The sequence below is a fragment of the Notolepis coatsorum genome, assembly GCF_963971535.1.
Source record: "Notolepis coatsorum genome assembly, chromosome: 5".
In the NCBI taxonomy this organism is placed as follows: Eukaryota; Metazoa; Chordata; class Actinopteri; order Aulopiformes; family Paralepididae; genus Notolepis; species Notolepis coatsorum.
In genome coordinates this window covers 129,342,558-129,366,186 of record NC_140169.1, presented here as the reverse complement: position 1 = coordinate 129,366,186, position 23,629 = coordinate 129,342,558, and the positions used below count along the sequence as shown (strand labels likewise).

Here is a 23,629-nt window from a genome sequence, read left to right as displayed (position 1 = left end):
TGGCATCCAATGTAATCAAAAAAGTCAACCAACGAACTAGATTCTTGTACCGGATCTCCTCTCTGGTAAACAAGAATACCCTGAAGACACTGGCAGGAGCACTCATTCAAGGGTACTACGACTATGCTTGCACCTCATGGTACTAAAGCACCTCAAAGGCGCTAAAGACAAAATTACAAACATCACAAAACAAACTGGTCAGACTACTGCTTGACCTTACTCCTAGAACCCACCTCACCCCTGCCTACTTTGACAACCTAGGATGGCTTAGAGTAGATGACAGAGTACAGCAACTTGCAATGGTCCTGGTCTACAATATACACTACACGACTAAGGTACCCATGTACATGTCAAAATACTTCCCAAAGGTCAGTGAATACCACGACCACAACACCAGAGGGAGCTCCACAAATCATGTTAAACCCAGATTCGGCTCAAACAAGGGACTAAACACGTTTCGCAATTATGCCACATCAATGTGGAATGCTGTTGTACTATGTTAGTATGCAGTAAGTTGTCGCGTCACCAAGACAAATTCTTGTTGCCTAAATGTATTGTACTGATTCTGAGTCAAATATTTTCTCCACAATTCTGAACAAAGCCTGATTATTACGAATATTGCTATCAGCTAGTTTATTTAGGTGTGTGTGTGTCTGTGTGTGTGGGTGGATGGGGGGTGCCTGTCCTCTTTGACACACAGGCACTAGGTTTGTCACAACCTTTATCCTATATTAGGCCTACTATGCCAGACCAAGTAACACAATACCAAATAGGGTCACCATACTAAAGAACACTAGATGGCTGATTACATTTAATGATTGGAGTCCTATAAGCACAAACACCATAGTAAATTGGACAGGAAAAAACAACTGAACCTGTATTTTTGCATTTAATGATGAGAGAGTGGGGATTTATATTTTCTTTTAAACCTATTGGACTGGACTCACGTCTTCACCCTCCTCACATCTTCCCTCCTCACATCTTCCCCCCTCATGTCTTCCTCCTCACATCTTCCCTCCTCACGTCTTCCCTCCTCACGTCTTCCTCCTCACGTCTTCCCCCTCCTCACGTCTTCCCTCCTCACATCTTCCCTCCTCACGTCTTCCTCCTCACGTCTTCCCCCTCCTCACGTCTTCCCTCCTCACATCTTCCCTCTTCACGTCTTCCCTCCTCACGTCTTCCCTCCTCACGTCTTCCTCCTCACGTCTTCCCCCTCCTCACGTCTTCCCTCATGTCTTCCTCCTCCTCACATCTTCTTCCTCACGTCTTCCTCCTCACGTCTTCCCCCTCCTCACGTCTTCCCTCCTCACGTCTTCCTCCTCACGTCTTCCCCCTCCTCACGTCTTCCCTCATGTCTTCTTCCTCCTCACATCTTCTTCCTCACGTCTTCCTCCTCACGTCTTCCCTCCTCACGTCTTCCTCCTCACGTCTTTCTTCCTCATGTCTTCCTCCTCATGTCTTCCTCCTCACGTCTTCCTCCTCATGTCTTCTTCCTCACGTCTTCCCCCTCCTCACCTCTTCCTCCTCACGTCTTTCCACCTCACGTCTTCCCTCCTCACATCTTCCTCCTCACGTCTTCCCCCTCCTCACGTCTTCCCCCTCCTCACATCTTCCCTCCTCACATCTTCCCTCCTCACGTCTTCCCTCCTCACGTCTTCTTCCTCACGTCTTCCCTCATGTCTTCTTCCTCCTCACATCTTCTTCCTCACGTCTTCCTCCTCACGTCTTCCTCCTCACGTCTTCCCTCCTCACGTCTTCTTCCTCATGTCTTCCTCCTCCTCATCAGGTCGTCCCTCCTCACGTCTTCCCTCACGTCTTCCCTCACGTCTTCCTCCTCACGTCTTCCTCCTCACGTCTTCCTCCTCACATCTTCCTCCTCACGTCTTCCTCCTCACGTCTTCCTCCTCACGTCTTCCCTCACGTCTTCCTCCTCACATCTTCCTCCTTATGTCTTCCTCCTCACGTCTTCCTCCTCACGTCTTCCTCCTCATGTCTTCTTCCTCACGTCTTCCTCCTCCTCACGTCTTCCTCCTCACCTCTTCCTCCTCCTCACCTCTTCCTCCTCACGTCTTTCCTCCTCACGTCTTCCTCCTTGCGTCTTCCTCCTCCTCACATCTTCCTCCTCACGTCTTCCCTCCTCACGTCTTCCTCCTCATGTCTTCTTCCTCACGTCTTCCTCCTCCTCACGTCTTCCTCCTCCTCACGTCTTCCTCCTCCTCACGTCTTCCTCCTCATGTCTTCCTCCTCACGTCTTCCTCCTTATGTCTTCTTCCTCACGTCTTCCTCCTCCTCACGTCTTTCCTCCTCACGTCTTTCCTCCTCATGTCTTCTTCCTTACGTCTTCCTCCTCATGTCTTCTTCCTCACGTCTTCCTCCTCATGTCTTCTTCCTCACGTCTTCCTCCTCCTCACGTCTTCCTCCTCACGTCTTCCTCCTCATGTCTTCTTCCTCACGTCTTTCCTCCTCAAGTTTTCCTCCTCACGTCTTCCTCCTCACGTCTTCCTCCTCACGTCTTCCTCCTCACGTCTTCCTCCTCATGTCTTCTTCCTCACGTCTTTCCTCCTCATGTCTTCTTCCTCACGTCTTCTTCCTCACGTCTTCCTCCTTGCGTCTTCCTCCTCCTCACGTCTTCCTCCTCCTCACGTCTTCCTCCTCCTCACGTCTTCCTCCTCCTCACGTCTTCCTCCTCACGTCTTCCTCCTCCTCACCTCTTCCTCCTCACGTCTTTCCTCCTCACGTCTTTCCTCCTCACGTCTTCCTCCTCACGTCTTTCCTCCTCACGTCTTCCTCCTCCTCACATCTTCCTCCTCACGTCTTTCCTCCTCACGTCTTCCTCCTCCTCATCAGGTCTTCTTCCTCACGTCTTCCCTCACGTCTTCCCTCACGTCTTCCTCCTCACGTCTTCCCTCACGTCTTCCTCCTCACATCTTCCTCCTCACGTCTTCCTCCTCACGTCTTGCCTCACGTCTTCCTCCTCACATCTTCCTCCTCACGTCTTCCTCCTCATGTCTTCTTCCTCACGTCTTCCTCCTCCTCACGTCTTCCTCCTCACCTCTTCCTCCTCCTCACCTCTTCCTCCTCACGTCTTTCCTCCTCACGTCTTTCCTCCTCACGTCTTCCTCCTCACGTCTTCCTCCTCATGTCTTCTTCCTCACGTCTTCCTCCTCCTCACGTCTTCCTCCTCATGTCTTCTTCCTCACGTCTTCCTCCTCACGTCTTCCTCCTCATGTCTTCTTCCTCACGTCTTCCTCCTCACGTCTTCCTCCTCATGTCTTCTTCCTCACGTCTTCCTCCTCACGTCTTCCTCCTCATGTCTTCTTCCTCACGTCTTCCTCCTCACGTCTTCCTCCTCATGTCTTCTTCCTCACGTCTTCCCTCCTCACGTCTTCCTCCTCATGTCTTCTTCCTCACGTCTTCCTCCTCCTCACGTCTTCCTCCTCACGTCTTCCTCCTCATGTCTTCTTCCTCACGTCTTCCTCCTCACGTCTTCCTCCTCATGTCTTCTTCCTCACGTCTTCCTCCTCACGTCTTCCTCCTCATGTCTTCTTCCTCACGTCTTCCTCCTCATGTCTTCTTCCTCACGTCTTCCTCCTCATGTCTTCTTCCTCACGTCTTCTTCCTCACGTCTTCCTCCTCACGTCTTTCCTCCTCACGTCTTTCCTCCTCACGTCTTTCCTCCTCATGTCTTTCCTCCTCATGTCTTCTTCCTCACGTCTTCCTCCTCATGTCTTCTTCCTCACGTCTTCCTCCTCACCTCTTCCTCCTCACCTCTTCCTCCTCCTCACCTCTTCCTCCTCACGTCTTTCCTCCTCATGTCTTCTTCCTCACGTCTTTCCTCCTCACGTCTTTCCTCCTCACGTCTTCCTCCTTGCGTCTTCCTCCTCCTCACGTCTTCCTCCTCACGTCTTCCTCCTCCTCATCAGGTCTTCCTCCTCACGTCTTCCTCCTCACGTCTTCCTCCTCACGTCTTCCTCCTTGCGTCTTCCTCCTCCTCACGTCTTCCTCCTCACGTCTTCCTCCTCCTCATCAGGTCTTCCTCCTCACGTCTTTCCTCCTCACGTCTTCCTCCTCACGTCTTCCTCCTCATGTCTTCTTCCTCACGTCTTCCTCCTCCTCACGTCTTCCTCCTCACGTCTTTCCTCCTCACGTCTTTCCTCCTCACGTCTTCCTCCTCCTCACGTCTTCCTCCTCACGTCTTTCCTCCTCACGTTTTTCCTCCTCACGTCTTTCCTCCTCACGTCTTCCTCCTCACGTCTTTCCTCCTCACGTCTTCCTCCTTGCGTCTTCCTCCTCCTCACGTCTTCCTCCTCACGTCTTTCCTCCTTGCGTCTTCCTCCTCCTCACGTCTTTCCTCCTCACGTCTTCCTCCTCCTCATCAGATCTTCCTCCTTGCGTCTTTCTCCTCCTCACGTCTTCCTCCTCACGTCTTTCCTCCTCACGTCTTCCTCCTCCTCCTCACGTCTTCCTCCTCACGTCTTTCCTCCTCACGTCTTCCTCCTCATGTCTTCTTCCTCACGTCTTCCTCCTCACGTCTTCCTCCTCACGTCTTCCTCCTCACGTCTTCCTCCTCACGTCTTTCCTCCTCACGTCTTCCTCCTCATGTCTTCTTCCTCACGTCTTCCTCCTCACGTCTTCCTCCTCCTCATGTCTTCCTCCTCCTCACCTCTTCCTCCTCACGTCTTTCCTCCTCACGTCTTCCTCCTCATGTCTTCTTCCTCACATCTTCCTCCTCATGTCTTCTTCCTCACGTCTTCCTCCTCCTCACGTCTTCCTCCTCCTCACGTCTTCGTCCTCCTCACCTCTTCCTCCTCACGTCTTTCCTCCTCACGTCTTTCCTCCTCACGTCTTTCCTTCTCACGTCTTCCCTCCTCACTTCCCTCTGTTTTTTTGTGAGACTAAACTCTTTGTTCTTGGTGGTAAATTGTGTTGCTGTTGGTTTTGTTTCATCAATAAATGAGGCAGAATACACTGTGAATGTATATTTTTTTGTTCATTGCACTTTGTTCTCGCTGCAAACAAATAATGAATGCTAATGTTTAGTATTCGCGAGGCTATTTAAAGATGGCGGGTTTGTGTTTTTGTGCAGGACCCCCCCCCCCCCCGTGTGGCGCAATGATGACGTAGTGATGATTCTCTCTTCTGACCACTCAGTGTTTCAGGTCACTTTTTGGTACCCGTTCTACCCGCTTGGAACCTCGACAAAGCAGGTACTATCCACAAATTTTGGCAAAGGAAAACCGAGTAGAGTCGAGTAGGTACCATGCAGTGGAAAAGCGCCACAAGAGGAGTTAACGGTATAAAAAACACTTTTTTAAACTGTCCATAGATTAGTAATTGATCTTTAAGGTGTGTTGAAGATCGTTCCAAGATTTTGAAGCATTAAATAAAAGGCTGATTTTCCAAATTCAGAGCGTAAAGAGTCCATATTATGGCCATTTCCACGCATACAGTATCATCAAGGACACCTCTCACCCCAACCACAGACTGTTTGCCCTCAGCTGTCCCCTTGCTGAACTCTGCACCATGGTGACAGACAATGACAACCACCCCAAGGACCCCCCCCCCATGCACACACACTCGCGCACACATGCAGAACGGAACTCTGTTGTCTATACTCAAACCCATTGTATCTACTGCCTATACTGCCTACATCTCTCTTGCACTGTATTCATACCTACTTTCTTTTATAATATATATTTTTTACACTACTTATGGGTTAGGCTTATACACTACTTATGGCTTATATCCAACCTATAACTTATCCATATAACACTGTATAATAACAATGTATAATAACGCCACACACTGTATACCTATATATCAATATCTATATATATCTATATAAGTACTCATTATTTAAATTTGGCTAGATTTGCTATATTAACCATAGTGTAGTCATATTTGTACCACTGTATATAATGATACTGTACTTTAGCTTAGCTATTTCACTTTTTCATTATATACTCCATATAACTTCATGTTACCCTCTTTGGGTGCCACGCCTCTTCCGGGAAGTGCATAGGCCTTGCCACCCATTAACCCCATGTAAGCGCTCACCTTGTTTGTAGAGCTAAACCTATATTTTATATTATAGCTATGGATCTAATAACGCCGTAGATTGTCAGTGGGTTTCTTCCGGTCAACGTGCAAAAACAGATAATTTTTTCATCTATACATTTCTGTTTTATACCGTGGTGAATATGAGTATAGTTTGAGTGATTCTGAGTAATCCCAGGAAAAGACGCGAAAACAGCGTTTTTGTGTAATTCAATAAACACGTTGCCATTCCTTGCTTGGATCAACAATCAATCTGAAATCAACGCTAGATTATCGGTATTATCTTTCATCATGCACGCATGAAAGGTGGTTTGGAGCGGGGCGCCCATCCGTGCCGTGATGTGACCAACGGGACACAGCACACACACATACCACACGCTTCGATCGCGGGCAAAAAAATATCGGATCAACGCAAGATTGGTAATATATAGTCCTTACCTTGTCTCTGATGTACTGCAAAAAGAATAATCCAATTATCTGATCGCCATTCCAAATATTCATTGCAATCGTTTGTCCGACGTTATCCAGCATTGCACATGAACGGGCAGGCGGATTAACTCGTCGAGGCAACCGCGGTGACCGCTTGTCCGGAGTCTTTAGAACCTGCCACTCGGCCGAGAAAACAAACTACATCGTTTCAAATGGAGTGCAATAGCGGCCGCAAGGCGTTAGGCAGCGGTATTGACCGTCTGCGATCTCAGACACATTCAGGACAGCATGCATTGCACAAGGTGCCTCGATGGGTTATGAATGGCAATAGCGAATAAAAGAAATAACGAAACAGAAACGTAGATCTACGTTTCCGGCACTCAACAGTCGGGCCACAGAAACGTAGAACTACTGTACGTGAATGGCACAGAAAGTATTAAGGCGCCCCCAAAAGTGGCCATTTTAGTTTTCGTTTTTGAGGACTGCATACTTTTTTTGCAAACCAAAATACTATACTTTATACTTATAGCACATGCATGAGCCTGGTCTCGTTTGAAAGATAACATTCTGAAGTTTCTGCTACAATAAAGACAATTCACTTTTAGTGCTAATGAAATAGAGTAACATATGTCTGAACTTGAGTTGTAGAAAAACGTGTTACTCACGTTTTTCTGTAGTAGTTGCAATATCCAGAAGTAGTATATCCAAAAAAGTTGGTATGAGCTGGGAAACACCCTGGGTCCATAGCCTGAAGTCTTGTGTCCAAAGTCTGCCGTGTACTTTGGTGCACGCCTCACATATTGGCATGTAACTTGAGAACCGCTGAGCGGATTTTGTCGCCTGAAACTGCAATCGACAGGCAACAAATAGGGCTATATCTATATATATTGTCTTAAAAGAATGCACACCCGGGCCGCTAGAGGTTGGCAAAGTGGCGCGTTTCGCCGGTGGGCAAATCGCCCTCAAGAGGGGCTGGGCCGTTGCACGTTAAGAGGTTATACATGTACTGTACACTACAATCCACTTTACTGCCCCTTTGCACTCTGGCTAGATGCAAACTTAATTTTGTTGTAATTAGGGCTGTCAGTTTATCACGTTAATTAGATTAATTAATTACATGGCAAATTACTGCGTTATGAAAATTTACTCAAAATTAATAAAAAAAAAAAAAATAATAATAATAATAATAATAATAATAATAAATTATATTTTTTAATCTCATTCATTCCATAAGAACGAAGAATACACATTTACAGACTTATTTTTAATATGGTCCATTTGCATGTTCTTGGTATCTGATTCTAGGGACATCTATGGATCTCAGGGAATGTATTCCCAGTGTCAGAAATAGGGATAGATCCACAAAGAATGGATTGCACGGAGCAAGTTGCACCCTTACTTACAATTCATTATGAATTGAAAATGGGGGACCCTGATGTAAACAAGACGAAAGGCTTTCTCTGGTCTGCATCCCCTTAACAATTGTGTGTATTGAGCCGTACTGTATTGTACCCATTCTGCAATCTGTTAATAAAATGTTCATTCAATCAATCAATCTGCACAGTGATTGATTGAATGAAAATTTTAGTAAGGGTGCAACTTGCTCCGTGCAATCCATTCTTTGTGGATCTAGCTGTTACTAGGCTTGAGTAAATTGTAATGAACCAAATGAGAATATCAATAAAAACCATGCTAAAATTGAGAAATCCTGAAAAATCTAAGCAAATGAATAAATGGAAGATGATTAAACAGAAGGTTTTGTACAGTACTGAATTGCCATCATGCAATTTGCCATCATGCAATTTGAAATATGATTATAGAATATAGAATATCAGGCCTAAAATTATGCGATTAAAATGTGATTAATTCGATTAATTAATTACAAATCCTGTAATTAATTAGATACTTTTTTTTTATCGCCTGGCAGCACTAGTTGTAATCTGTACTGTACTTGTACAAATATTTGTCGTAAAAATCGTGCGGCTGTATTTCCTGGTTCACGAAATTCAGATCAAATTGTAAAACTAGCCATTGCAGATCAGATCCAACAATTGTATATCTTATTTCTCATAAACATCTGAGTAAACTGTTTAGGTGGTAAAAGAGAAAGAAAAGAGTTTACAAGCCAGCCGCTCGTTTTAAATTATTATTATTTATTTATTTACAAACGGAGACCTCAGGAAGAATAGATACTGCAATGCTGTAGCTAATTGGGGATCCTAATAAACTAAACTAAAGTCAGAGTGTATTTTTGCCCTATGTATAGTATAAAAAAAATCCTAAATGTTAATTACCCAACTATTACTATTTTTTTTTTTTTTTTGCTGGACTTCTGCACAATAAATTAAATAATTTCTTGTATGTGTCGTGTCACCATCCCCATGATGATCACACCAAAAATACACCCCATCCTCAGCCATCACCTCTCTCCCTAGCCCAGTGTTTCTCAAAGTGGGGGGCGCAGAGGCATGACAGGGGGGGCATTGAGATTTATAAAAAAAAAAAAAAAAAAAAAAAAATGTATTACAGAAAATTATCACTAAAGTGCTATCTGTTGCAGCTGCACTGTTCTCCATGAAAATACCATTTCTCAAAATCTGAAAATCATTATTTAATAAAACACAGAAAAGGATCACCAAGTTACTCTGGATAAAAAAAACCTTTACAGACAACATTGAGACAAAGCTTCCTGACACATCTCCATCCAAACTCTTGGAAGAACTCTTTGAAATCTCATCTGATACCACCTAGAGAGCTAGTTTCAGAGTGTGGTGCTGAGTACCAAGTATCTCATCTCATGGCCCACCAAGTATCTCATGATGCAGCAGTTAAGGTGTTGATACCATTCAGCACCACATACAGTATCTGTGTGAAGCTGACTTTTCATCCATGACAGCTCTGAAAACAAAATATAGGGCCAATTTGAAAGGTCACGATATTGGTGTTATTTCAATAAATTTAAACATGGCCCATTTCATGACTATTTTGTTGGGGCGAGGGGGGGGGGGGGCCCAAAATATTTTGGTCCACCAAAGGGGGGCCTGACAGAAAAGGTTTGAGAAGCACTGCCCTAGCCCATACACACTGCACCCCCGGGCTGCAGGCATCACCTCTCTCCCTAGCCCACACACTGCACCCCCGGGCTGCAGGCATCACCTCTCTCCCTAGCCCATACACACTGCACCCCCAGGCTGCAGGCATTACCTCTCTCCCTAGCCCAGGGGTCAGCAACCTTTACTATCAAAAGAGCCACTTTTCCCCCCTCCCACAAAATTAAATGCTCAGGGAGCCGCACAACCTATTTACCCTTAAAATGAAGATAACACAGTGTATAACGTTTTATATATCCCCAAGCATACCCCACATTTAGCATAAAACACCTGACAATTGCATACCCAAAGTAATTTGCGATGTATTATCCTTTATACTTATAGCACACAGTTTGTTGCATTAATGGAATTATAAAACAACAAAAAGAAGAATTTTGACTTTTTATTGCTGTTTTTTACCTGTTATAACAAAGGAAAACCTCAAACTCTTATGAAGAGGAGAAAAAATACTGGCTGTGTAGACCTACTTTTAAATAAAACACAGAAGAGGAGACAAAACACTGGTGTCTGTAGACCGACTTTGAAATAAAACCCTGAACTATTCAGGTATATTTGAGTCCTTTCCTTATTTGTGGACCATTTATAAAATAAAAAGTAGTCCACTTTGAAAAAAGACTACCATGTGTAGACCTACTTTGAAATAAAACACAGAAAAGGAGAAAAAACACTGGCATCTGTAGACCTACTTTGAAATAAAACCCTGAACTATGCAGCTCTATTTGAGTCCTTCCCTTATTTGTGGAAAATATATAAAATAAAAAGAAAATTTTTCGTTGTTTGCAAATTTCTCACCACATATCAGGCATACAGGTAAGCCTGCATCGTTAGTCGTGAAAGCAAATTAATCTGTCCACGCTGAATTAAACCCTCTATTTTCCTCAGACTTTCCTTTTTTTGGATTTATCCATGGTTAGCTTACTGGGGGGTCGGAAACTCAAGATTAGCCACTTGCAGAAGGCAGGGAGAGGCGCGGGGTGTGACGTACTGTATAGTTTGGTTGATGAAATATTTTTGTTGACTAAATATTTTAGTTGATGAAATATTTTTTCATTTCAGTGTCACAGTATGACCTCGATCTCCAAAATAAGAGAAAAAATAAAAATAAAATAAAAAGTTTAACAAATTAAAAGATTTTCTTTTTTCTTTGGCCTGGGAGCCGCATCTGATTGGCTAAAGAGCCGCATGCGGCTCCGGAGCCGCAGTTTGCTGACCCCTGCCCTAGCCCATACACACCCCACCCCCATGCAAGCATCACCTCTCTCCCTAGCCTATACACACTCCACCCCCAGGCATCACTTCTCTCCTGTTAGCTCATACATTTTTTGTATGCTGCCTTCTTTATAGGGCCAACTTGAAAAAGAGGTGGAAATACGTACACACGCACGCACGCACGCACGCACGCACACACACACACACACACACACACACACACACACACACACACACACACACACACACACACACACACACACACACACACACACACACACACACACACACACACACACACACACACACACACACACACACACACACACACACACACACACGCTACTGAATGCATCATATCCTCAGATAGGCTCTGCCTACTGTGGATATAAATCAAATTATGCATCTGAAGATAAAGAAATTATACTTATGACATGAACAGTCCACAATAAGCAATTTATGAATGAATGAAAACATCATTGCACTGGATCTTTGACACTAAAATGTTAATAGAACATGGGCAATAGCATACGTGATTCCTCTTCACGATTGTCTACACTTGATTGTTCTAGGCCAGTGTTCTTATTGTCAACTACTTTCTTTCTTTCTTTCTTTCTTTTTCTTTCTTTCTTTCTTTCTTTCTTTCTTTCTTTCTTTCTTTCTTTCTTTCTTTCTTTCTTTCTTTCTTTCTTTCTTTCTTTCTTTCTTTCTTTCTTTCTTTCTTTCTTTCTTTCTTTCTTTCTTTCTTTCTTTCCTTGTGTGATCCAGTATGAAAAACCATAGAGAAAATAGTCTAGTACATTTTGTGGTGTGCAGTCAGTAATCAATAATATGCTTTTTGGCAATACAAGCTTTTTTCTTTTTTTTAATGATACACATTTTCACATGTAGAAGAACCACAGCTTTTCATCAGCACTTGGCTTAGGCTTATCATACAGCACAGGATCATCCAGCCACAGTGTTTCCCCCCTATCACTTTTTTTCTTCTTCTTTTATTTTATTTTTTATAGCTGTTGGACAGGGGTAATTTTGGTTATGCCAGCTCGCTCTTGCTTTCACATTTAACTAGCAGTGCAGGTGGCAACTAGGAGCGGAGGACAACCGCTGCTGTTGGAAAGAATGCAGGGAGAAAAACTGCCTTTTGAGAAATGGAAATACTGCAGCACTAAAGGTTACAACGACGCAATTCTGCAAATGTTTCCTCATCTGAGCTTCTTGTGTTTAGTGCTTCTATCAGTTCTCAACTGGTAGATCATCTAGATCGGTTCTCAAAATAGTAAATGAAATGTTAAATATATATAAAGCAAGTTGTCTTTTATATATGTAACATTACTGTATGTATACATATTAACCTCAAAAAAAAAAGACCAAGGCCAAAATAATAGTATATAGTCTGATAATGTAGGCCTTTTCGATGCAATTGCGTTGCTAGGGGACATCTTAGGCCCAAGTTTATTTCCTGTCACATTTGTACTTGGGCCCACCATTTACAATGTTTCTGTTGCCAAGTTTGAAAAGGTCTATAGAACATGTGCCAGTTGGGTCCTGGGGGATCCGGCGGTCTTAGGGGGGGGGGGGGGGGGGGGGGGGGGGTCTATTGTCTAATGTCTTTTGTGTTTTTTGTGGTGTTTTTATTTTCTTGGTATCTTGTATTTTGTATTTATTAGTTACGTTTTGGTCTGTATTTATTATTTCTTACTATCTTGTCATTATTATTATTGTTGTTATTGTTGGTGTTGTCAAAAAAAATTAAAAGAATATGTGCCAGTTACTTCTAGAAATGACAATTAGTTGAATCATCTTAATAGATTTTAAGGCCATTTCATCTTCCCAAGACGTGACTTACATAGTCATCTTATACCTGATTTGAAGTGTGTGGGGTCCTTAATCACCCCAGACTTATGACATTCAGGTACAACAACACAAAGGAACGTATGTCCCAAAAGAATAATACAAAATAATTTTTGTTTTGTTTGTTATTTCTACTGTCATTCTATTGCCATTATTGTTATTGATATTATTATTATTGTCTGGTATTATATGTTCTGTTTATCATTATTATTATTATTGTATTATGTGCTGTCATGTTTTGTTTTATATTCTATGTAAAAAAGAATTACATAAAAAAAAAGATTTGATAAAAAAAGAATAATACTAAATAAAATAAATTATGGGACAGCGTCTCCAGTGACCTCGGTTTTCACTGACTGAAATACATAGGCTAAGATGAAAGATCTATAAATAACAAAAACTAAATCTAACCAGCAACATAGATACATATTGGAGTGAGCAAAATAAACATCTGGCAGGTAATCTTATTTTATTTATTTGTTTTATTTTTGTTAAAAAAACTTTTTCAAATCTTTATATTTATTATTATGACTTATTATTGTTATTGTTTGTTATTTAGATGTTTTATCCTCGTGTATCTTATTTATTATTGTATCCTCTTCATTACCATGGTGTAACTGTAACATCCATGGAATCTCCCCTCTGGGATATTAAAGTTATATCTAATCTTATTTTACATTTCAGTGATCTTGTGAGATCTGGGCCACAGTCCGCCGGTTGAGAAACGACAGCACACTAATGCTTTCAGACCATCGAAGGCATGCCCTGAATTATGATGAAACCAACAAAAGGAACAGAAATGCTGTTGCCTATATGTCAAAAGTGCATTATTCTATTAGCCTACCTATTTATAAAAGCAAAGCTTAAGCTATATCCTATCTTCAAAATGTAGCCTACATCTTGTAATTCCTAATACAAGCACAGTGATACGTTTTGTCATGTGAAACAACCAAGAAGATGCTCCTTGCTGTTCTAGATAGTTTACATTCTCATTTTGAAAACAAACACAAACCGATATTTAATTTCCTCCCAGCTTGTAGTAAATCTTCTTTTCTTTTCTTTTCTTTTCTCATTATTATTATTTTTCACAGTCTGTAAATCTATAAAGGGAGAACACACGGTGTAGCCTCACATCAAAATAATATGAAGTGTTTCTGTGGCTTGTGCCATGCGTCTTCTGCACAATGCAAGAGCTGAACAACAATTAACACACTCATGCCTGAGATCGATGTCCTGTTTTCAACATCATATGATACAGCATTTAGATCTCACCATAATACAGATGAATCAGATTATGTTGTTGTTGTTGTTGTTGTTGTTGTTATTATCATTATCATTTGCAATAGAAACAACAACAACAACAACAACAACGGCGATGATAATAATAATACAAAATATAATAATAACAATAAAGCATATTCAATCAAGATATTAATAATAAATACATGTCGTCAAAGCCTTCCTGAGGAACAGAGGATGGTCAGCGTTGTGTATAGATTCCATTCAGAATGGCATGTGTTTGGCAGCTCCGCTCAGGCCAGAGAGCATCACGTCTGCCCTCTGCAGCAATGGCATGCAGACCAACTGACTGTTCTTTCTCTCATAGGGTTGTGTTGGCGGTGTGGGGATTGTGTGTGTGTGTGTGTGTGTGTGTGTGTGTGTGTGTGTGTGTGTGTGTGTGTGTGTGTGTGTGTGTGTGTGTGTGTGTGTGTGTGTGTGTGTGTGTGTGTGTGTGTGTGTGTGTGTGTGTGTGTGTACGTTTGTGCCTGTGGGTGTGTACATCAAATGATCAGGGTGCATCCAACCATGGTGAGAGGATAATGGGAAATCAAAGCGCATCATTACCTCACTCTGTGCTGCTTTGCACCTTATTCCTCTTGTGATTCACTGGAAAAGATGGACTGGATGTTTTCAACTGGGTTGTCTGGATCTGAACTGCTATAGTCGGATCCTGATCTATTTATTTAATATATATATATATATATATATATATATATATATATATATATATATATATATATATATATATATATATATATATATATATATATATATATATATATATATATATATATATATAAATAAATGCTGTATTTAAAAAATAATATTTTAGGCACAAGCACTAGCTATGTTTTATTAACTAAGCTGTATGCAGCGTTATAAACACAGCATAACATGCATAGACCTGATAGCAATCAAGTCTTTTAGCTTTAGAAAATGATTGATGATTATCATTTAATCTCACAAGGCAAATAGTGTTTCGAGAGCTTGAAAATGATGGCTTTTACATTTTCCTTTTCTGACTGATGAACATATGGTGCAGAGATCTGTTAAATTATATTTCATAGGAGCATGATCACTTTTTCTTCTTTTTTTTTTATTCTGACCTTTGGTTGGGAAGCCATCATGGCAGTTTGAAAGGAACTTATAAATGGATTTTCAGCACTTGCTGTGCTCGTACATGTTCATGGTAGCTACCTCTCTCCTTACCATGCTCGCCCACAGCAGCAGCTTTGAAATTTGCCTGAGGTTTCCCACAAGCTGTCTCCTCCAACACTTCGTAAGTGCCTTCCCTGCTTTGTTCAAACGCTAGAGAACAGATGAGAGCGGGAGATAAGGCTGTCAAAGTCATTACCCTCCTCCTCCTCCTCATCCCCCCTCTCTCTGGCAATTCTCCCCGCACCTCTCCCCCTTCCCACAAAAGACAGAAAGCCTCAGCTGAAAGTACACATTTCACCCAATCAATCAAGAGCAGGGTTTAGGGATTAACCATAGTCCTGGTTTGGGGATTAAACATAGTCCTGCATGCTGTAGCCTGCCTTGATGTCTTTTGGAGGGAGCTTTGAAGGAGAGTAGTATTGCTGCTCCTGATCCTGGTGGAGTTTCTCCTTGGAAGGCGTCTCTTGGTGTGTGTTGTCTGGCCGGTGCTGTGGCGTTCTGTTGTCTGGCCGGTGCTGTGGCGTTCTGTTGTCTGGCCGGTGCTGTGGCGTTCTGTTGTCTGGCCGGTGCTGTGGCGTTCTGTTGTCTGACCGGTGCTGTGGCGTTCTGTCGCGGCTCGCCGGCTCCTGAGGCGTCTGCTCCTCGCCGCTCTGCTGCTCTCGCTCCAGCTGTTGGCGTTGCAGCTGGTCGCGATGCAGCTGGTCGCGGTGCAGCTGGTCCTGCCGCAGCTGCTGCTGCACGAGTTTGTCCGGATCGGTGGAGGACGTGTAGTCGTCCAGTTGTCCCTCTCCTATTTTCCCGGGACACGACAGACAAAAGATCACTCCCCCGGCTAGGAGGAACCCGGCGGAGATGAACGTCACGTACACGGCCCCCCCCGGCTCGTATTTATTGCTCTCCGGCACGTTCACGTCCAAGAAGCTGGTGATGACTTCGTTGGTGAACCAGGACGCGGGCACCAGGCAGAGCACGGACGCCAGGACAAAGCACCCTCCCGCAGCGATGGCCGTGTGTCCCTTGGCTCGGTGGCTGCCTCCCCAGCGGGTGCACTTGAGCCCCAGGGCGGCGAGACAAAGGCCCAGCGACGCCATCATGCAGGACAGCACCATGGTGGTCCGGGCGGTCTGCAGGTAGGCGGGCAGAGACAGGACAGAGTACTTCAGGGTGCAGCTGAACACGCCGGTGCTGTACCAGGTGCAGTCCATCCACAGCCCCTGCATCTGGGAGATGGCCGTCATGATGTTGGAGCCCACGTCCGCGCTCACTTTCCAGTTGGGCAACAGCGTGGCCACCGTGGCACCGAGGACGCCCAGCAGCGCCAGGACGAACGCGAAGATCTGAATGGCAGAGGACATCATTGTTTGGGTCCCTTCGTCCAAAGCGGCGTTCCCTTCCCCCTTTTCCAGGCAACCTCACCTTGCGGTGGCCCGAGCTCACGCCGTCCCCCCCTTATCTCGCAGGCACAGGTCCTGACAGCAGATAATTCCTCAGTGCAGGCTCCAGTGGGCTGCAATAAAGAGCGAAATGAGAATTGAACTGAGCATGCAAGCGTGACGATCAGACAGCTGAGGCACAGGGACCAGTGATGGAGACTCGGAGGGGAGACTGCGCTTTTCTCTCTCTTTTCTTCTTTTTTTTTTACTCTGTTTTTAGGGGACAACCACGTGTGAGTGTAAGCTTTCTGTTTGTCTGCATTTACTCTGCCGTCCAGTTCACAGTAATCATTGAATGACTCAGTTATGTACATTTAAAGCTGCAGCATCTCTGTGCCGAAAGTGGGCTATCATTCCACAGCACCTTGACACTTTACAAAAACTATGCAAGAGTTGTGCATTTAACCATTCCTCTTAATTCAATGAATTTGATAATATAATATAAACCAATATCTTAATACTTGAAATCTACCATCTACAATGAGGGCATTCAATTCAGCACATGTTGGAAGTCGGATAGTTTTTCCCCGTTCGCATTAAGAAGAAAATAAATAAAAGCTCACCTTTTTTGTGTCTTGGACAGTGTGCCATGGTGCGTCAGTCTGCCTCAAGTGATTCCTGGGGGATGGAGGAGGGAAAAGGAACAGTCTGAACAAAAAATAAAATAGGGTGCACAGCTTCACACCATTCAACCGCCCTCCCTCCCCGACGTCTCCGTGGCAACAGTACATACAAGTCTGTCCTTTTCCGTGTGCCATAAAAGATGCACCGCATCTCCTTTTTGACCGCGAAGGAGAATGAAGCAGTCGAGAGAAATACCGCAAAACGGACCCATTGTCAATGCATCGCTCAAGAGTTTGGGTTCGGTTACCACCCTGAAGGTCACTAGTTCAGTCAAAAGGACCGCAAAGCAGCATTCTTATCAAACAACTGACAACAATGGTGTAATAATAAGGGTGTTATGATAACGCAAGAAATAACGCAGAATCTGATATTCTGATATCATCGTCAAATTCTTGGCAGGAAACATTTCGCAGGGAAAGCGTTTGTATTAAATACATTTGGATGGCATTGCGTTTGGAAATTGATTAATGTCAATGGCTTTGTGGGAGTTCTTATCAGAGGACTACAACGGAACCCGGGTGACAGTGAGGAAGTGCCCCTCTTTGATTGCAGTCTGAAAGAAGGTGGCGTCCTTCATATGACCGCGTGAACTATATTGCCGACTGCAACGCACTGATAAGCCAGAACCGCCCCGGCCCCTTCTGTTGTGTCGTCACGTCTCCATCCTTATTGTAAATCTCTTGTCTATAATATATCCACACCGTGAAAGCGGCTTGTTATGGTCCACCTGCCCGGACAGGGGCAATTAACCACAAGCATAAAACATAAAACATCAATTTCCTGCTCTCCTTCCCAGGCGTTCATATCACACTCTAACCACACCGCCTCACGTACGTCCAAACTCCCATTGCCTTTTGGCTTCCCTTGTTGGGGAGGGGAGAGACTACATTCATCTGGAGGAAAATATTTCTAAACGGGACATAATTGGCTGCAAACCCCCCGTGGCCTGCTCTTTGGCATGCAGAGAAAGTGAGGCTGGCAGACTCCCTCCCTGGGCCTAGCGAGAGCAACAAGGAGGGGGAAATGCCAGGCGGCGGTCATTACCACAGCAGTATTCCTCATTACAGGATCCATCCTGGCACTCGTTAATGACCTATACTAAAAGAAAACGTTCTCCACAGGAACAACCATATCCTTTAGGTATGACCGTCGCAGCTTGTGATGAACCAGACCAACTTTCAGCATGAAAGCCCTGGATTATATACAATAAAAGGCTGTTACGTAGCACTTTTCATCTCTATAATCATTTGTTTGTGTACTCTTGTGTTTGTTTGTGTTCTGGTTGGCTGCCAACGGTGTGTAGTAGTGTTTTGTATATGCGTGTGATTTACTGTGTAACACGCTGTGTTCCCAAACTGTGGAATAGGGCCGTAGGAGGTGCATTAATAATGCAGTTCTCTGGTACCGAGGGACTGGCGACGTGTGTGTGTGATGTGAGAGGACGTGACAGGCTATTATAAGGGTGCTCCGTGGGTTTGTCCTCCTGGTCCCTTCAGGGCTTCAAAGTTCAAGTTGACACAGGAAATGTTTAGCTGGAGAGGAGAACGGAGCAGGGCTGCGGTAACTCAAGTTGAGAATCGTTTTGGCTCAAGGGTTCTCACTTTTTTTATTTTAAGTTTTGACTTGGATACATTACTGACCTAGCTTGATTTGGTCTTCGTCTTGAATACCTTTGTTCAAATACTTGCATAGGAGAATGTGACAAATTACAAAATGCACACTCACACTGTTCTTTATGTATAATGCATATTCCGCTGAAATGCATTGATTATATAACAATTCTGAAACTCTATACTAGTTGCACCTCGAATAAGATTGAATTCATTCTTGGTCATGATTTAGACTCTACACCCGCTTTGGCCTTGGTCTTGACACATAGGTGATTTTGACCATAACCCAGGAAAAACATGCATGTTAAACTGATTTTGGGCTGAAAATCTGTAATTTCTAAATCCTTTGTGAACAAGTTCAATTTGTCCTGGAGAAACCATACTGTACTGTTGTCTGTGGTCTCCGGAAAGATGAAATAGAAGATAATGGCAGACAAACTTAACATGTCTTACAGTACAATGCAGATTCAGATACATGAGCTGTGCATAAAATGCTTATGTCTGCTTTTCTAATTACTGTTACACAAGACACATAGACAAGCTGGGCCTCTAATACTTCCTAAAATAGCTATATAGACTTTTACTGCCGGTATCTACTATTGTATCTTTGCTGTATACAGTATACTATAGAATCCATCTTCATAGTTTATAAAGTACACAGGAAAAGGTTGTGAACCTTATCTTGGCCAACCCACATGCCAAATAAACTTCTTTATATCTTTAGCTTTAGTTTAAAGGAACATTCTATAAAAAGCGATTTATATGCACATAATCTCACACATATCCCAAAATTATAAACTGTATATTATAAACTAAGATGTGTGATGTCATTATGATGTATATTATTCCAGGAAGTAATAAATACAGCTCAGAAAAGTGATAATAAAAAAACAATAGAAAAATATCAAAGCCTTAGTGAGTGAAAGGTATATGCAGGCCTTGATATTTATATCTTTTAATTTAGATAATTCCACTGATGTTTTGTATCTGTTAAGACGTGTGATTTACTTCCTGGAATAATATACATCATAATGACATCACATGTCTTAACACCTTAACTCTACAACCTCTTAACCTCTTAAATCAAATTAATTCCTTCAACACAGTTTATACTTTTAGGATAAGTGTGAGATAAGAGATTAGATGTATGTTCCTTAAGTGTACCATATACATTATGAATATCATTCAGATTCAGATTCCTTTATTGTCACTTATTTCAGTACTTTACAGCAAGAAGAGTGAACATCTATTTATTGTGGTCCCTTGACTATAGTAGCTTCCAATAATAAAAATACAATAATTTTAGCATAGAATAAAATAAGATGACTAAAATAAAGGGTTAGGGTTAGGTAACTCAGGACCTTAAGGTGCCCAGAGTTTGCACTGAATTAGGAAAATCTGCTTTTAGCTTCTGTGCCCCCGACACATGGAATGTTTTGCAAAACACTTTGTAACTCAATACTTTAGTATCCATTGGTCAGTTTCAATCTATAATAGCAAACCATTTCACCTCAGGCTGTAGTTATTTTAATTAATTAGAATTGTTTAATTGATTGACTTTTTCGTTTCTATATTGTTTTTGTATACATTTACATACTGTGTTGTACCTATCAACGTAATTGTAAATGAGAGCTTGCTCTCAATGGGGGGGAGTGCTGAGGAGGGAGAAGGAGAACCGAAGCAACTCGAGCCCCGCCCTCTTTCCTTGATCGAGAAAAGGGGCGGGGCTTGAGATATAGGTCAATTGAAAGTTGAACTTATTAGTACTGGTTTTAATAGAGGGCTATTCTCTGGCTTCCTCCTCCCATTTGTACTTTTTAATGTCAGCTGGAAAAGTGCAGCTCCAACCTTTTCTTTCTCCCACTGCTTTCAAAATTGTATTTGATGTCGTTGTTTTAGAGAAATTTGAATAGATCACGTGCCCAAGGATTTTTTTTATTGAAGAGTAATGAGAACACTTGTATAGTAAAAAAAAATAAAAAATGGCGATTAACACGCACAATTAGTCTGGAATTCATTATGGGTTTTGTTCCGCTCATTCCACTTCTTTTTAAAAGGCTCGCTCACACGGCTCATAAAAATGCAGGTCGTTAGCCTCATTCAGAAAATTCTTTTCTAAAAAAAAGTTATTTGTATAGGAGGATATGTCAAATATATGTTATATTATGAACACAATTTAAAATGTAGACCTTTCGAGGAATTACAAACACACTGACATGTCATATAATGTGCATCACCTGAAGGTAACAGCCCATCTCAGGAGTCATACCACTGGCTGAAATGGAATAATTATTTGCATAATATGAATATATTAATGTTTGCCTGAAAATCTTTGTGGCAGCAAGTTTGCCCGAAGGCATCAGCTGAACACTCCATTAACCATGAAATGCACAGGAATATAAATGGCTTATTAAGGCTACTCTCCCCTTCAGAGGCAATTCACACTATTACCTGTCAGACACTGAGATGATGCTCTGTGTTTTCACCACAGAACTATAACAACCACAAAATACTGAGGCCAGTGCCAGTCCCAAAGTACTGCCTTTCACACTATGCTTATTCCATCGCAGGCTGAGGGATGAAAAAGTCAAGGAAAATCTAGAGTCTTTATCCTGTTTTCTGGTTGGAGACTGTTCACTCTTTGAAAATGGGAACAACAAATAAACAACCCACCTCTCAACAAAGTTTTAGGACCAGCAGCATGACCAAGTATATCCTGTGTTATGTGACAAAGTCTAGTTTTGAAGTATAAACAGCCTCTCTGTCAAACTTCAGATGGCTTCAGTCAATCTCCAAAACAAGACAATTGATCCAACACCCAGAAGCACATTTTATCAATATCACACGAGGACAGGAAATAAAACAAGGTCTTGATACTTACTACCAGTCGGTGTTCTGCACAGTGGTTATCCAATCGGAACAGCATGTGTCTCCTTTTTTGTTTGGCTGCTGGGTGCAGCTATGCTCGTTCATGCTCTCACAAAGCGTTGCCCACACACCCACGGTAGAGTGGGGGTCCCCACGTGTGAATGTCCACTGAATGCAGGTTAAGTCCAGCACAGCACATTCCACGAGGTCCACAGCGTCAGCTCGTTGCTCTCCCAAAGAACCCTGTCAGAGCAGTCGACGGTCTTCCCTCTCTTCCCTCCTCGCTTGACTGTGTAGGTCGGCTCAGATGCTCAAATCCTTCGAAAGAGGTATTCCAAACGCTGTCAGTCATGTGAGCTCATCAACTCCCTGTGTTGAAAGTCCAGGGGGGGGGGGGGGGGGGGGTAGGGAGTAGGGGTGGGGGTGGGGGCCCCACCTGTTACTGACATGGTGGAAGAGTGGCAGAAGCCCACAGACTGCTAATGATGAAGTCTTGATCTGTGTGAAAATAGGCCCTGTCTGTTTGTACTGCTGTTGTCTGAGTGTAGAAACCTGGCATGTGGCAGACAGGAGAGAGCAGTGGTTGGTTGTTGGACGTCTGAGAGAAGGGGGAGGTGGTGGGGGAGGAGAAGAAGGAGGAGGAGGACCCAGGCACCGCTGACTCTCATGCGATTCCTTCGGATGAGGATATAGTGTTTGTGTGTCAGCTCAGTCACCAGTGGGCAGTGAGCCCACAGCCTTCAGTCTTAACCCAGAGATAGATCCAGCCCCCATCATCCACTTAATCATCTCTTTTAATCCGCCCTTCTGCTGAGACCAACACTGCTTTCTTTCCACGCCTTTTTCTGTGGCACGTTGGAGTGTGTTTTCCTTCCTCTTGAGGCAGTCAGGCTGTTGGTGAGTGTGTGTGTGTGTGTGTGTGTGTGTGTGTGTGTGTGTGTGTGTGTGTGTGTGTGTGTGTGTGTGTGTGTGTGTGTGTGTGTGTGTGTGTGTGTGTGTGTGTGTGTGTGTGTGTGTGTGTGTGTAGGGGGGGGGGTGTCAGGGTTACAGGCTCATGGTGATTTTATATATGTGTAATGTACGAGTGTGTGTGTGTGTGTGTGGAGTGGGCTGCCTCTATGGTCCTACAGATGTTACTGTGGCAACAGGAGCTGAACCAGCTTGTCTCCCCCCGCCCCCCCAGTGTGTTTGCTTTCAAGAAATCTGTTCCACATGAAGCAGCTACAAGGACATCAATTTCTCAGTGCATGTGTTTGCATCAGAGCATCACATTATCATTATTATCACATTACCACCTGTTGCAGGAGCTGGAGTATTTCTAATGATTACTACATTCATTTCTAATGATTACTCTCATGGTTACTACAATGAACTGTGTGTGTGTATGTGTGTGTGTGTGTGTGTGTGTGTGTGTGTGTGTGTGTGTGTGTGTGTGTGTGTGTGTGTGTGTGTGTGTGTGTGTGTGTGTGTGTGTGTGTGTGTGTGTGTGTGTGTGTGTGTGTGTGTGTGTGTGTGTGTGTGTGTTCAGTTCTGGGTCAGCAGTGAATAACAGCAGTGGGTGTTCTTACCCAAGACCTTGAGTTCTCAGAGCTAACTGTGATGACAGAGAGACTCAGAAGGAGCTTCTATCCCCAGGGCCATCAGGATGCTCAATGACTATGTAACAATCATCTACACTCATTGCACACACATCCACATGCACACACTCACTTTTAAACAAACACTCACCTTAACACTCACTTTAGCCTCTTAACACTTCCAGTGCCACGCCTCTTACTCCTCATTGGCGCCTCATGCCACCCATTAGCCCCATGTAAACGATCACCTTGTTTGTAGAGCTATAACCATATTCTATATTATAGCTATGGATACAGTACTATAGTCATTTGACACTGGGGGCTAGATCCACAAAGAATGGATTGCACAGTGCTAGTTGCACCCTTACTTACAATTCATTATGAATTGAAAATGGGGGACCCTGATGTAAACAAGACGAAAG

At 43.3% G+C, this 23,629-nt stretch overlaps 1 protein-coding gene across 1 annotated transcript; it reads right to left on the bottom strand.

Moving 5' to 3' along the window:
* Positions 1–15,445: 15,445 nt before the first annotated feature.
* cldn20 (claudin 20) lies at positions 15,446–16,453 on the bottom strand (the record flags this gene model as incomplete). The annotated part of the gene is made up of 1 exon (XM_084314255.1): positions 15,446–16,453. The coding sequence occupies one exon, from the start codon at positions 16,451–16,453 to the stop codon at positions 15,446–15,448; it is 1,008 nt and encodes a 335-aa protein (XP_084170381.1).
* Between the last annotated feature and the right edge of the window lie 7,176 nt (positions 16,454–23,629).